At 42.6% G+C, this 15,845-nt stretch overlaps 1 protein-coding gene across 6 annotated transcripts in view; it reads left to right on the forward strand.

Annotated features, from left to right (window-relative positions):
- dlgap3 (discs, large (Drosophila) homolog-associated protein 3) overlaps nucleotides 1–15,845 on the forward strand; it is a 690,985-nt gene that overhangs the window by 610,714 nt on the left and 64,426 nt on the right. For all 6 annotated transcript variants that reach the window (XM_048558167.2, XM_048558163.2, XM_048558164.2 and 3 more), the window contains one exon: nucleotides 9,721–9,958. In XM_048558167.2, coding sequence (XP_048414124.1) covers nucleotides 9,721–9,958 — 238 coding nt within the window. The remainder of the gene's footprint in view (nucleotides 1–9,720; nucleotides 9,959–15,845) is intronic.

Genomic DNA, 15,845 nt, shown 5'->3' on the forward strand with positions numbered 1-15,845 from the left:
GTACCCTGACAGAGTATATAATGTGGAGGACAATGGAATATGAACAACAATGCAAAATCAGAAGATATACAAAAGAGAATGCAAACAGGTCCTTACAATATTTCACCAGAATCCTCTTTGCCTATTCTTGCTAATGGAGGCTGATTTGGAGTTATATCAGAGGATCAAAAGATGCACTGATGCACGAGGCACAAATGGACAGGACAGAAATATATCACATCAGATGTAGCAAATTGCACATACGTACTTAAATTTATAAAAACTGAGTGTTGCAAAAACTGGATACAAGTCACTTTTTATTAGAAGATGAATATTTAATGAATTGTACATTAAAATGGTAAATAAATTTCTCATCTTGTGCCAAACATCCATAGCTAGGTAACTCCAGTTATAGGAGATAACAAGATGTAGAGCTGGATGAATACAGCAGGCCAAGGGCATCAGAGGAGCAGGAGTGCTAACATTTTGGACCTAGTCCCTTCTTCAGAAAAGCATATAGGTTATAGAATATTTGTGCAGTTCTTTTCCCCCTGCTCTGTAAGGGCCACATGTTTCTCAGTTACAGTACTCATCCCAGTATTCCTTGGTATGATGAGGAGTTACATTTATCAAGCCCCTTCCCAGAGATCAGCTGGCGTGAGGTGGAAATGCTGATTGTGTAGGAACATCTTTCAGTTGTAATATTATGCACCATCTTATTAGGAATGTATGGTTAGTTCACTCCAGTTCATAGTACAAGCAGCTCACATTGTACTATAGAAAGGAAACTTTGTTTTTGGAAGGCAATGGTTCACGTGGCTCATAAATACACACCCGTATCCTCCCGTGTGGGACTGAGGACGATGGAAGTGACATCAACCACCTTTGGAACCAATGAACCACCTGCTACATAAACCAAACCTGCATTGTGTCTTCACATGAGTGCTGTATTCTTCACTTGCCTTCGGGTGCATGCACTGTAGTGATATAGGGGAATTGACTTCTAACTCCTAATATTTCTTGCCAGTCAATGGTCACACATCTGAATATTCAGCAAACAGTTCCGGGTTTCTGCTGCCCCAATGACGTGTTTGCAGGTGAAGAAATGATTTTCATGCAAAAGTAGGACTTTCACCTCATGATTTAGCCCATTTTCTAGAACAATCCAAACCAAGCCTCATAAACCCGTTTTTCTCCCCCTCAACTTCAAATACATGATGTTAAAGTTAGTGTGGTCAATAAAGACTGTGCTTTGAGAATGCTTCAAAAATCATGATATTGAGTTATAACCTCCAGCCAGTTGTGTGTGTAGCTGTTGAACTTGCTGTATTGTCACCTGTAGCAGAAAACAACAGTAATTGTCTCAGTAATAAGTGGTGAATGCATTGTTGGTGAACCCAGTGATATCTCTTAGGAAAACCTTGAAAATACCCAGATTAGCAACAATCTGTTTTCATTTACCTTGAGCATGGCACCTATAGTTTGCATCTTGGTGCAGATCAGGTTTATAATTTAACGACTAAAGTGATAATCCTCAGATAGGCAGCTACAGACAATGAATCTTAGCTGAAATCAAATTTCTTTTCTTCAAAAATGATAGGTTCTGAGTGATAAGTTCCTTAGAAAACCACAATACATTGAACAGAGACTGTAGGAACTGCAGATGCTGGAGAACCTGTGACAACAAGGTGTTGAGCTGGATGAACACAGCAGGCCAAGCAGCATCAGAGGAGCAGGAAAGTTGATGTTTCGGGTCTAGACCCTTCTTCAGAAATAGGGGAGAAGAAGGGGATTCTGAAATAAATAGGGAGAGAGGGGGAGACGGATAGAAGATGGATAAAAGAGAAGGGAGGTGGTCTCAAAGAGGCGGGGATGGAGCCAGTCGAGGTGATTGCAGGTGGGGAGGTAGGGAGGGGATAGGTCGGCCCAGGGAGGACAGACAGGTCAAGGGGGCAGGATAAGGCTAGTAGATAGGAGATGGGGATGGGGCTTGAGGTGGGAGGAGGGAATAGGTGGGAGGAAGGACAGGTTAGGGAGGTCGGGATGAGCTGGGTTACTTTTGGAATGCGGTCGTGGGAGGGGAAATTTTGAAGCTTGTGAAGTCTACATTGATACCATTGGGCTGCAGGGCCCCTAAGCGAAATGTGAGGTGCTATTCCTGCAACCTTTGGGTGGCACTGCAGGAGGCCCAGGATGGACATGTCGTCTGAGTTGTGGGAGGGGGAAGTTGAAATGGTTCGCGACTGGGAGGTGCATTTGTTTGTTGCGAACCGAGCGTAGGTGTTCCACAAAGTGGCCCCCAAACCTCCACTTGGTTTACCCGATACAGAGGAGGCCACATCAGGAACAGCGGATACAGTATACCACATTAGCAGATGTGCAGGTGAACATCTGTTTGATGTGCAAGGTCTTCTTGTGGCCTGGGATGGGGGTGAGGGAGGTGCTGTAGTGGCAGGTGTAGCACTTCCTGCGGTTGAAGGGAAAAGTACTGGGTGTGGTGGGGAGTGTGGAGTTGACAAGGGAGTCACGGAGATAGTGGTCCTTCCGGAAGGCAGATAAGGGTGGGGATGGAAAAATGGCTTTGGTGGTGGGGTCAGATTGCAGATGGCAGAAGTGCCGGAGGATGATGTGTTCGATTTGTATTGCGTTGTTAGGGTAGTACATGAGGATGAGGGGAATTCTGTTTTGGTTCTTATTGCGTGTAGGGGGTGTGAGGGATGAGTTGTGGGAAATGTGGGAAACACAGTCGAGGGCGTTTTCAACCACTGTGGCGGGGAGGTTGTGGTCCTTGAAAAACAAGGACATGTGGGATGTCTGGGAGTGAAATCCCTCTTTCCAAGAGTAGATGTAGCGGTGGTGAAGGAATTGGGAATGGGGATGGCATTTTTGCAGAAAGGTCTGTGGGAGGAGGTGTATTCTCGGTAGCAGTGGGAGTGTGACATCGGTGAAGTGGATATTGGTTTCCAGGTGATTGCCAGAGATGGAAACAGAGAGGTGCAGGAAGGAGAGAGAGGTATCAGAGATGGTCCAGGTGAACTTAAGATTGGGATGGAAGATGTTGGTGAAGTGGATGAACTGTTTGATCTCCAAACACCAGCTCTCTGACACCTCCTCCTACCACCCCCTTGATCATGACCCAAACCCTGACCACCAAAACATCATCTCCCAAACCATCCAAAACCTCATCACCTCAGGTGACCTCCCACCCACAGCCTCCAACCTCATCATTCCCTAATCCTGCACCACCCGTATCTACCTCCTTCCCAAAATCCACAAACCTGACTGCCCTGGTCAACCCATTGTCTCCACCTGCTCCTGCCCCACTGAACTCATCTCCACTTATCTCAACTCCATTTTCTCGCCTTGGTCCAGGAGCACCCCACCTATGTCCGTGACACCACCCACACCCTCCATCTCCTCCAAAACTTCTGATTCCTTGGTCCCCAACAACTCAACTTTACCATGGACGGCCAGTCACTATACACTTGCATTCCCCATGCAGATGGCCTAAAGGCCCTCCACTTCTTCCTGTCCTGCAGGCCCGACCAGCCCCCTTCTACCGACACCCTCATCCGCTTAGCTGAACTCATCCTCACCCCTAACAACTTCTCCTTCAATTCCTCACACTTCCTACAGACAAAGGGAGTGGCCATGGGTACCCGCATGGGCCCAAACTATGCCTGCCTTTTTGTAGGTTGTGCAGAGCAATCCCTCTTCTGAAGCTACACTAGCCCTACCCCCCAGCAGTGACTGTATCAGCGCCGCCTCATGGTCCTATGAGGAGCTCAAACAGTTCATTTACTTCACCAACACCTTCCACTCCAACCTTAAATTCACCTGGACCATCTCTAACACCGCCCTCACCTTCCTGGACCCCTCTGTCTCCATCTCAGGCAACTACCTGGAAACTGATATCCACTTCACGCCTACCGACTCCCACAGCTACCTAGAATATACCTCCTCCCACCCACCCTCCTGCAAAAATGCCATCCACCATTCCCAATTCCTTCGCCTCTGCTGCATCTACTCCTGAAATGAGACATCCCAAATGTCATCGTTTTTCAAGGACTGCAATGTCTCCCCCTCAGTGGTTGAAAAAGCCCTCAATTGCATCTCACACATTTCCCAGAACTCAACCCTGACACCCCCTAAGCAATAACAACCAAAACAGAATCCATCACATCCTCACGTACCACCCCACCAACCTCCGGATCCAATGTATCATCCTCTGGCTCTACCGCCACCTGCAATCCGACCCCACTACCAAAGACATTTTTCCCTCCCCACCCTTATCAGCTTTCTGGAGGGACCACTCTCCCTGTGACTCCCTCATCCAGTCCACACTCCCCACCACACCCAGCACTTTTCCCTGCAACTGCAGGAAGTGCTACACCTGCCCCTACACCTCCCCCCCTTACCCCCATCCCAGGCCCTAAGAAGACCTTCCACAAAACGGATGTTCACCTGCACATCTGTCAATGTGGTATACTGTATCTGCTGTTCACGATGTGGCCTCATCTACATCGGGGAAACCAAGCGGAGTCTTGGAGACTGCTTTGTGTAGATGAGCAGAGAGATCTCGGTGTCCATGTACACAGATCCTTGAAAGTTGCCACCCAGGTTGACAGGGCTGTTAAGAAGGCATACAGTGTTTTAGCTTTTATTAATAGAGGGATCGAGTTCCGGAACCAAGAGGTTATGGTGAAGCTGTACAAAACTCTGGTGCGGCCGCAATTGGAGTATTGTGTACAGTTCTGGTCACCGCATTATAAGAAGGATGTGGAAGCTTTGGAAAGGGTGCAGAGGAGATTTACTAGGATGTTGCCTAGTATGGAGGGAAGGTCTTACGAGGAAAGGCTGAGGGACTTGAGGCTGTTTTCATTAGAGAGAAGAAGGTTGAGAGGTGACTTAATTGAAACATATAAAATAATCAGAGGGTTAGATAGGGTGGATAGGGAGAGCCTTTTTCCTAAGATGGTGACGGCGAGCACGGGGGGGGGCATAGCTTTAAACTGAGGGGTGAAAGATATAGGACTGATGTCAGAGGTAGTTTCTTCACTCAGAGAGTAGTAAGGGAATGGAACGCTTTGCCTGCAACGGTAGTAGATTCGCTAACTTTAGGTACATTTAAGTCGTCATTGGATAATCATATGGACGTACATGGAATAGTGTAGGTTAGATGGGCTTGAGATCGGTATGACAGGTCGGCACAACATCGAGGGCCGAAGGGCCTGTACTGTGCTGTAATGTTCTATGTTCTATGTCCCTACGCCCGGTTTGCAACAAACGACTGCACCTCCCATTAGTGAACCATTTCAACTCCCCCTCTCACTCCTCAGACGATTTTTCCATCCCAGGCCTCCTGCAGTGCCACAACGATGCCACCCGAAGGTTGCAGAAACAGCAATTCATATTCCGGTTGGCAACCCTGCAGCCCAATGGTATCAATGTAGACTTCACAAGTTTCAAAATCTCCCCTCCCCCTACTGCATCCCAAAACTAGCCCAGATCTTCCATGCCTCCCCAACCTGTCCTTCCTCCACCCATTCCCTCCTCCCACCTCAAGCTCCATCCCCAGTTCCTACCTACCAGCCTTATCCCGCGTTCCCCCCTTGACCACCCTGGACTGACCTATCCCACCCCTCACTCCCCAACTACACTCACCTTTACTGGCTCCACCCCTGCCCCCTTGACATGTCTGTCTCACCTCCACCTGTCTTCTCCTTTTTCCACCTTCTCTCCATCTCCCCCTCTCTCCCTATTTATTTCAGAATCCCCTTCTCCTCCCCTATTTCTGAAGAAGGGCCTAGACCCGAAACGTCGGCTTTTCTGCTACTCTGATACTGCTTGGCCTGCTGTTTACATCCAGCTGGACACCTTGTTAATACATTGAACATTCTGTTTATATTTCAGACATCAACTTACCAAGTTTGGTGTGATTACACTAGAACCAAGGCTTATTTGAGTACTAAAAAAATGGGAAAGGTTTTGAAGGATATGGGCCAGGAACAGGCATGTGGGACCAGTTTAGTTTGGGATTACATTCAGAGTTGACTGGTTGCATCAAGGGATTTCCATGCTTATATGACTTTAGGACTCAATAAATGTCTGCAACGCAAGCTTCTAAATCTGGATTTTGTTTTCTTTATTATTTGATGTGATAGAGCCAATACTGAATATGCCCTGCCCCATCCCTGATTATCCTTGAACTTAATGACCTGTTAGACCCTTTCAATGAGCAATTATGAGTCAACCACATTGTCACAGCTGAGGAATTACATGTAGAATAGACCAGCTAAAGGCAGCGGATTTGTGTCTGTCAGGGACAGCAGAGAACCAGATGGGTTCTTAAAACAATTGATGATAGCTTTGTGGTCATTATTACTGGGATTAGCTTTTAATTACAGACTTTTATTGATTATTTGATTCATATAAACTGATTAAATCTAAATCCCACCAGCTTCCCCAATGGGTTTTGAACCCATGCATCCAAAGCATTAATCAACGCCTCTGTATTACCAGTCTACCTCCCCCCTCTCCTGGAGAATCTCAGTTAACAATTAGAAATGTTATAGCTACTATAGAAACTTCACAACTTAATTATCTACAGGAATAGTGCCAGACGACTGGAGGATAGCAAATGTGGTTCCCCTGTTCAAGAAGGGGAGTAGAGACAACCCTGGTAATTATAGACCAGTGAGCCTTACAAAAAGGAAAAGGTTATAAGGGACAGGATTTATAATCATCTAGAAAAGAATAAATTGATTAGGGATAGTCAGCACGGTTTTGTGAAGGGAAGGTCGTGCCTCACAAACCTTATTGAGTTCTTTGAGAAGGTGACCAAACAGGTAGATGAGTAAACCAGTTGATGTGGTGTATATGGATTTCAGCAAGGCGTTCGATAAGGTTCCCCACAATAGGCTATTGTACAAAATGCGGAGGAATGGAATTGTGGGAGATATAGCAGTTTGGATCGGAAATTGGCTTGCTGAAAGAAGACAGAGGGTGGTAGTTGATGGGAAATGTTCATCCTGAAGACCAGTTACTAGTGGTGTACCGCAAGGGTTGGTGTTAGGTCCACAGCTGCTTGTCATTTTTATAAATGACCTGGATGAGCGCGTAGAAGGATGGGTTAGTAAATTTGCAGACGACACTAAGGTCGGTAGAGTTGTGGATAGTGACGAAGGATGCTGTAGGTTGCAGCGAGACATAGATAAGTTGCAGAGCTGGGCTGAGAGGTGGCAAATGGAGTTTAATGCAGACAAGTGTGAGGTGATGCACTTTGGTAGGAGTAACCAGAAGGCAAAGTACTGGGCTAATGGTAAGATTCTTCGTAGTGTAGATGAGCAGAGAGATCTCGGTGTCCGTGTACACAGATCCTTGAAAGTTGCCACCCAGGTTGACAGGGCTGTTAAGAAGGTATACAGTGTTTTAGCTTTCATTAATAGAGGCATCGAGCTCTGGAACCAAGAGGATATGGTGAAGCTGTACAAAACTCTGGTGTGGCCGCACTTGGAGTATTGTGTACAGTTCTGGTCACCGCATTATAAGAAGGATGTGGAAGCTTTGGAAAGGGTGCAGAGGAGGTTTACTAGTATGTTGCCTGGTATGGAGGGAAGGTCCTACGACGAAAGGCTGAGGGACTTGAGGCTGTTTTCATTAGAGAAGAATGTTGAGAGGTGACTTAATTGAAACATATAAAATAATCAGAGGGTTAGATAGGGTGGATAGGGAGAGCCTTTTTCCTAAGATGATGACGGCGAGCACGAGGGGGCATAGCTTTAAACTGAGGGGTGAAAGATATAGGACAGATGTCAGAGGTAGTTTCTTTACTCAGAGAGTAGTAAGGAAATGGAACGCTTTGCCTGCAACGGTAGTAGATTCGCCAACTTTAGGTACGTTTAAGTCATCATTGGATAAGCATATGGACGTACATGGAATAGTGTAGGTTAGATGGGCTTGAGATCGGTATGACAGGTCGGCACAACATCGAGGGCCAAAGGGCCTGTACTGTGCTGTAATGTTCTATGTTCTATGTTCTATCTCCCCATTTCCTGAATTATCACTCAACTAATATTGTAATTCACTGTACTAAGTGGAGCCCTGACAAAGCTGGAAATCATGACAACTCAACGATAGTCGACCCACCTTTTATTTTGTTAAAGGTTCATGCTATGTGAGTGTCCCTGGGAAGGACAACAGTAGTTGCTCATTCAAATTACCTTTGGTAAGATGGCACCTCCTTGTGCCATTGCAGTCCATCTGTCTCGGTGAATGGATTTTCATTATTTAGGGAACCTGTTTCTGAGATGATTCACCATATAAAATAATATTTCATTTCTCCACATCCTGTGTAATTGGCCTCTACCCTGTGATCTATAACCTTTAACATACTATCACTTTTGTAAGTTGATTATCATTTGATGAGTAATGGGAATTACATTACAGCTGTACTATTTTGCCATGGCCATTGTCCGAGTTTTGACATTAAAATCCTTTGATAGTAAGGGCTACGCAAAGTCAACATTTCATTAAACAGATAAAGCTGGAGCAACTGGTTCAGAACAGGCAACAAATTAACTGAATCTCTCAATGTGATGACAACTTAGTGGGTGTCCAGTGTTAGGAAGAAATCTGTCTTTCACTCTCAGTTGCTCGCTGACTCAATATAATCAAGTCAGAACGTGTTCCCGTTTATGATTTTTGGACACAAGATCTTCCATCAGTTCTGAGCTCACTGTCATCTTGCACAAATTCCAGCCAAATTTCCTACTTATCATCACTATGAGAAAAAACCAGAGACCAAATTTGGATATTTTAAAATTAAGAAATGTTAATTAAAAATGAAACTATATTTTGAAGTACTTTGTTTACTATGTTTGCTGAATTTTGTGCAGGTAGGTAGCTTCAACAGGAGATTGATAGAAACCCCAGTGACATCAACATTTTTCTGCAGAGATTTTGCCAGTGACTCACCATTGATTCACTATAGAAATTCCAGGCAGGAATTTGTTTTGTATTTTGAGTGCCAAGTGTCAGCATTAAGCATTTCACAGATGAAAGAAAGAAACAATACAGGCTGACATGAAAATGGTTGAAAATGCTGGGAATTGACAAAGGATCTGTCAGCATTTCAGGTCATTCCCAAAAAAAATGTTCACCTGTCTTTTCCCCTTATTGATGTTGATGTGCCTGCAATGTACTTTGAGCATTTTTAGCAAGAACTCGCAGATATGGTGCAGGTCTCGAAGGATTGCATCCTTAACACCAGAGTGACACTTTCTCACGTTCCCAATTCTTCCTCTGGGCTCCAAGACAAGATTTCTAAGTTAAATGTCAATTTACTGAATTGCTTAAGACTGGATGGAGATTGCTAGGTTTCACAGAACTCATAGAACTAAAGGACAGTGGACTGTTTTATTCCATCGATTGGCCTTAAATTTGAACCCATATTATAGAAATTAAATGTCAGTGTGTAATCCACTCTGCCACCTACTGCCCTTAAAATGTACTCAAGTATGGTTTGGAAAAAAACTACTGCTGGGAGTTCTAACCTGAAAAGAGTGGGAATGCAGAATGGGAGAATAAAAGCATTTTATAAAGATAATGTGAAACAGTAAGACCATGGTGCAACTTGCATGTACTCTGCATTTGGTGTATTTTTAAATGTTTAATCAGACAATCCAACATGAGAAAAAAACTGTGTCTTGATTAATGAGGAATGTGTATGCTTTACTGCAGATTGGCGAGGCTGATCAGAACAGACAGTTCGAAGTGGTGTGTGAGTCAGTCTTTGGAGAAATGGAATCTCAAGCTGTGGAGGCTCTCGACCTGCCTGGCTGTTTCCGAATGCGAAGTCATAGCTATCTGCGTGCCATTCAGGCTGGATGCTCACAGGATGATGACTGCTTGTCTGTATTTTCTATGTCAGCACCCATGATGCCTGCCACGAGTGTCGGTGCTATTAAATCCAGCACTTGTAAGTACTGACAGTCAAGATGCTGAAACCAAGTGCTCATCTTTAATTGAAGTGTTTCGAGCATTACCAATTCTGCAGACCAATCCTCCAGACTCAGTTTTGAGCTATCAGTGTTTTAACGGGAGACAGTTGCCATGGAAACAGGGTTTACAACACAAATTGCTATGTTTAGAGGTGGCCTAATGCAATTAGCAACAGGACAATATTGCATAATCACGCTTGGCACAATGCATTTTTGTGTAGGGCTATAGCGATCAAGGTAGGGACTGGTAAAAGATTTCCCTCAGTATAAATCATTAATATTTTGAATTCTTATTGCTTTATCCCTCAAAAATCATATTAACCATTAATTCCTGTGAACATGTATATTCATTCAGGTGTTGAGCCAAGAATTGTCAACGTAGCCACTCTTTGCCAATGATGGCCAAGGAAGAGGACTATCCGTTTACAGTCTGATAGCTCATCATTTCTGATTCAGCCTGTATTGGGCATTTGTTCCATCACTCACAAATTTATCCTGCTCTGAAGCACGTCAATGCTGTAATTGCAAACTCTTGTAAATAAGATGCAAAAATTGATATAACTTAAAAACGTACTTCAAGGATTAATTCAGATCACTGCAGATATATTCTAATTTAACCAGTCCAGCAAGCCTAGTGACAAGGCTTGTGATGGATTACACCTGACTAAATCACATCAGTCATTGAATCAAGGCAGCCAGTTATGCATTACAATTTATCAAAACTGATCATCCAAATGCAGGAGCACAGCAAGGTTATCAGCACGGGAAGGACAGGCTGAATTAAAGCAAGTGTCAATGTCCACCCACTTTCCCAATCTGCCTCCTCCCTCGATCACATCTTGGGAGAAGGTCAATTCCCATTACTTTTATTTTCTTGCATCAATTCAGGTGTGGTGTAAAATAGAGCAAGCAGTCTGCTGTCCTGATTTTGTACTGTCATACCTTGTCATGAGTTCCAAGAAAATGTTTCTTGTTAACTGGAAGGTTTGGGTTAAAATGATTATGAATGACAGAGGATGTGACTGTGCCAGTTGCTTGTGGCATGATTCCCATGTTCTTTGCTCCTTTTTAAACAAAGTAATTCATCTGGCTAAGTGTTTCTTTACTAGGTGGATATATTGGTGATCTAACTGAATAATCACACACACATTATCCCTATTCTCTGCAGATTTCTTGTTAAATCAACCCTGAATACAGTATAAGTGGGACATTATAATATATATCCATGTACAAATCAGACTCTTGAGACCATTTTTTCCGAAGGTCATGGGTCAGATATTTAACAGTAATGACTTGTGCACTTCATTTGAGCTCAGGAATGACCATCACAACGGAATAAAGTAAAATATCACAATGACACAATTCTGTAACATTACAAACTATTAACACATCAACTAAGTCTATCAACATGTATCAAATCAACCAAAACAGTTCATGGAATTGTTCAAAATCACTCTGATTGCCACCTGAACAATCCATTCCAGTACCTGCTGTATGCATCAGCCTATGGATCTTCTTCATCATCATCTCCATCATAAAGAGGATTGTTGAGGACAGAGTGGTGATGTGATCTGTATGGACTTCAGTAAGGTGTTCGACAAGATTCCTCATGGTAGACTGGTTAGCAAGGTTCGATCACATGGAATAGAGGCAGAACTAGCCGCTTGGATACAGAACCAGCTCGAAGGTGGGAGACAGAGGGTGGTGGCGCATGGTTGCTTTTCAGACTGGAGGCAGAGAATTGGGATAATGTGTATGTGATTATTCAGTTAGATTACCAATATATTCATCTAGTAAAGAAACACTTAGCCAGATGAATTGCAGCTGGGTCCACAGCTTTTTGACATTTATGTAAATAATTTGGATGTGAACAAAGGAGATATGGTGAGTAAGTTTGCAGATGACACCAAAATTGGAGGTGCACTGGACAGCAAAGAATTTTACCTCAGAGCACAATGGGATCTTGATCAGATGGGCCGAGGAGTGGCAGATGGAGTTTAAGTAAGATAAATATGAGGTGCTGCATTTTGTGAAGGCAGGACATATACACTTAATGGTAAGGTCCTGGGTAGTGTTGCTGAACAAAGGGACCTTGGAGTGCAAGTTCATAATTCCTCGAAACTGGAGTCACCGATAGATAGGATAATGAAGAAGGTGCTTGGTTTGCTTTCCTTTATTGGTCAGTGCATTGAGTATAGGAATTGGGAGGTTATATTGTGGCTGCACAGGACATTGGTTAGGCCACTTTTACAATACTATGTGCAATTCTGGTCTCCCTGCTATAGGAAGAATGTTGCAAAACTTGAAGGAGTTCAGGAAACGTTTACAAGAATGTTGCCAGGATTGAAGGGTTTGTGCTATTGGGAGAGGCTGAATAGGCTGGGGTTATTTCCCCTGGAGTGTCAAAGGCTGAGGGGTGACCTTAAAGCGGTTGATGAAATGATGAGGGGCATGGATAGAGTGAATAGTCAAGGTTTTTTCCCCAGGGTAGGGGAGTCCAAAACTAGAGGGTGTGGGTTTAAGATGAGAGGAGAAAGAATTAAAAGGGACCTAAGGGACAACTTTTTCACACAGAGGGTGGTGCATGTATGGAATGAGCTGCCAAAGGATGTGATAGAGGCTGGTACAATTACAACATTTAAAAGGCATCTGGATGAATATAAAAATCGGAAGAGTTTAGAGGGATATGGGCCAAATGCTGGCAAATGGGTCTAGATTAACTTAGGCTATCTTGTCAGCATAGATGAGTCGAACTGAAGGGCCAGTGTCCATGCTGTACAAGTCTATGAACCTATGACTCTATGGTCATCATTGGGAGTACTGGTAACTTTGGCATCATCATTTCACAAGTAATTTTCCTCACTACTGTCAAGTACATTCAAAACCCCACATTTTAGAAAGGATTTCTGATTATATTGGAATCAAGTATATTCCATATATCTACGTCCCATTGGCACAATGCTGCTAGTGAGGTCGCTCACGTATTTCCACCGTCAGTCGATGTTTTCTCACTTTCCAACTTCCAGTCATTCCACATCTTGCAAGTTCTGTCCTTCGGCTGAGAAACACTAAAGACGACTTTTGCTCCCACAATGTTGTTGGTTGATCTTGCAGCACAGACTGGTTTGTGGAGAAGATCGGGTTTGAGCATGTCCAAGATGAGAAAATATTTTCTTTGCATTGTCCAGCTGGTCTGAAATTCTGCCCGTTGATCATTTCTTACAACCACTTTTATCCATCCTGGCCTTTCTTGTGAACATGGGCGATGAAATCTTCTTTGAAATATCTCTTTAACAAAAGTTTACTCTTGAATATCACCATTGTACTAATTTTGTGCCTTTTACCATGTGAGAAGAAATCATTTTGAACCATCTGTTCTCATGGCCAGTCATTTTTACAAGGACGATTTTTCTTCACGAGTTTTGGGAAAGATGTTGTTTGTTTTGCAAGTCAAAATTCATCAGTGTTCATGTTTCAAAGTCAATGTGCATTCATCTCCCAAGGGAACTGACAAAATGATAAAATTTAATAGTTTTATTGTTGTGCCCAGGTAGTAGATGTTGTTAATTTTCTTTTTTCCGATTTTTTTTTCCCCGAATCGTCAGCACTGGTCTTGACTTCTGACATATCAACTTTCTCTCAGAGTGCACAGTCAGATGTTTCCCTGGGTGATGTAACTATTTTGCCAATGCCCATTAACCCATACCACCTCTTTTTCATCCCGAGTATAAATTCAGCTGCATACTAGTTAACCTTTCTTGATGGCATCGTGATAAACCGCACAGTGCATATTAGTCTTGCCAGTTGGTTTGGAGATTGCACCTTGAATTAGTGAAGGACGGATCTAAAGATTCCTAAATGTGCCTTTAAATGAATGAACCAGTGTAATTTCCAGTAATTTATTGATGATGTGATCACTGAAAAATGAGGACTGACTTTTACATGAGTATACCAAAAATGATACTTCCTCAGGCCAAACATCATAGGTCAAACATTCGCAATAATATTTGTGGTAAATGTGCTGTACCAGTGCCAACATATTCTCCTTTTTGGCCATTACAAATATCAGTTAATTATACAGGATTGCCACAGTTCTGTTTTCTTATTATTACAATGACATGAGCATTCTTTCTTGGAATAATACCTAGCAAAATTTAATGACATTTGTGCAGTGTTTATAAGGAATGTATGCTAATTTAACATGAGGGAGTGGTGGAGTGGATTGCATGCTGATCTCTGCTGGGATTTGTGACTTCAAACCCTAGACTGATAGATGGTTGCATCCTAGTTTGCCACTGAATCTTGGAAGACTCAATTTTATTTTCTTTTGGACATTCGTCCAGTGTAGGAGAACGAACACTCAGTTGAGGTTGAAAGAAATGACGCCATTTGGAATTTAGAGCAGAGTGCTAGATCTGTCTAGATCCTTGGTGACATTACATTCTCCTAGCTGCAGAGTCCATCATCTCAGTAACTTTATAACTGAAAGCCTTGAAAGCAATTTGGTAGTGTTAATGAACGAAATTCAGGCAGCAAACAAGTGATTTCATGAGCAATGTGCAAATGTCAAAGTGCAATATTAATTATGTTCCACATATTTTGTAACATATGCACATTCAAATTTCCCTTCAGACTGTGTTTAATTGTTAGCCAACACACAATGCCAGCTACCTAGCGTTCACCTCAGCCATGTGTAAATGGTGCTAAATTATTGTTTCGATCTCTGAACAGCAGTTTCCTGCTGTCAACATTGCACTTCGACTTGATGGCTTCTGTTTTAAACTATATTGTGCTGTTTTATAATGTTGGGGCTGCCAAGTAAGCTGGTGGAACTGTAGGTAGATTTTTCAATTGGAAAGCTATCAAAGGATGAGTTTATTGTTGCTTTGGAAAATATTAATGATGATCATGGAAATAGTTTTGTGTTTTGAATTATGATTGAAAGTCAAACAGAAATCAGTGGATATTGAAATGTACTATGCAAATTTCTAGATAGATCTCGATATTATGAGAAATGTTTAACTGTGCAGTAAACACATTACAAAATCTACTGTTACAAATTGAAAACATATTTTGACTAAGCTACATGACTTATTTTATACTTCCAGTCGCTGTTAGAACCATATCATTTTCTGAACCATTCAGGTTTATGACCATTATATGTAATGGCATTGGTTCCTAATTTAGCAGCTGTATCCTCTTTTTTATTTTTTATATTTACTTTCTTTGTGCCGTGATAGTTTTGATCTGCGTTTGATAGCTGAGAGGAATTTGCTGAGTTTCAGCAAGCACAGAGGTAGTGTGAATGTATACTGTGTAACATCAGAAATCAGTAGATCTACAGATGATCAAAGTTCTGATTCCTTCACACTTTTGTTGCTCTCCATTATTGCCCATGAAGTATTGTTCTTAGCAATTCAACTGTTTGGGCTGACAGCAACTTCAGAATATTAACTAGCGATCTATTCCAGAAGGACCTAATCAGACCAACTCAGAGCATTTCTCAATCTAGCTCATTCCAAAAAATTTGTGATTCAAAGTAAGCCATAAATAGAACTGCCATATAGAATTCCAAGTTGGGTTTCGATCATTTCGGTATCACTCAAATTTCATCTGAACATTCATTTGATTCAAAATGAGTGTGAACACTGAAGCCAAAGCAATATAAGTCAACCATTAAAATTTTATTTCTGATCAAACATATAGTCCTATAATAGAAAGAGTAGTATCTTTTTTTCCTCGTCCAGTTCTTCCCTATATCTGTTGACTAGTTTCTGAATTCGGTGCTAATGTTTGGCGACAGCTTTATGGATAGCAAATAGTTCATTACCCAATATTTTTTCATACTTGCTCTCGAGATGTGGG

Source organism: Stegostoma tigrinum, chromosome 24 (assembly GCF_030684315.1).
Source record: "Stegostoma tigrinum isolate sSteTig4 chromosome 24, sSteTig4.hap1, whole genome shotgun sequence".
Classification (NCBI taxonomy): domain Eukaryota; kingdom Metazoa; phylum Chordata; class Chondrichthyes; order Orectolobiformes; family Stegostomatidae; genus Stegostoma; species Stegostoma tigrinum.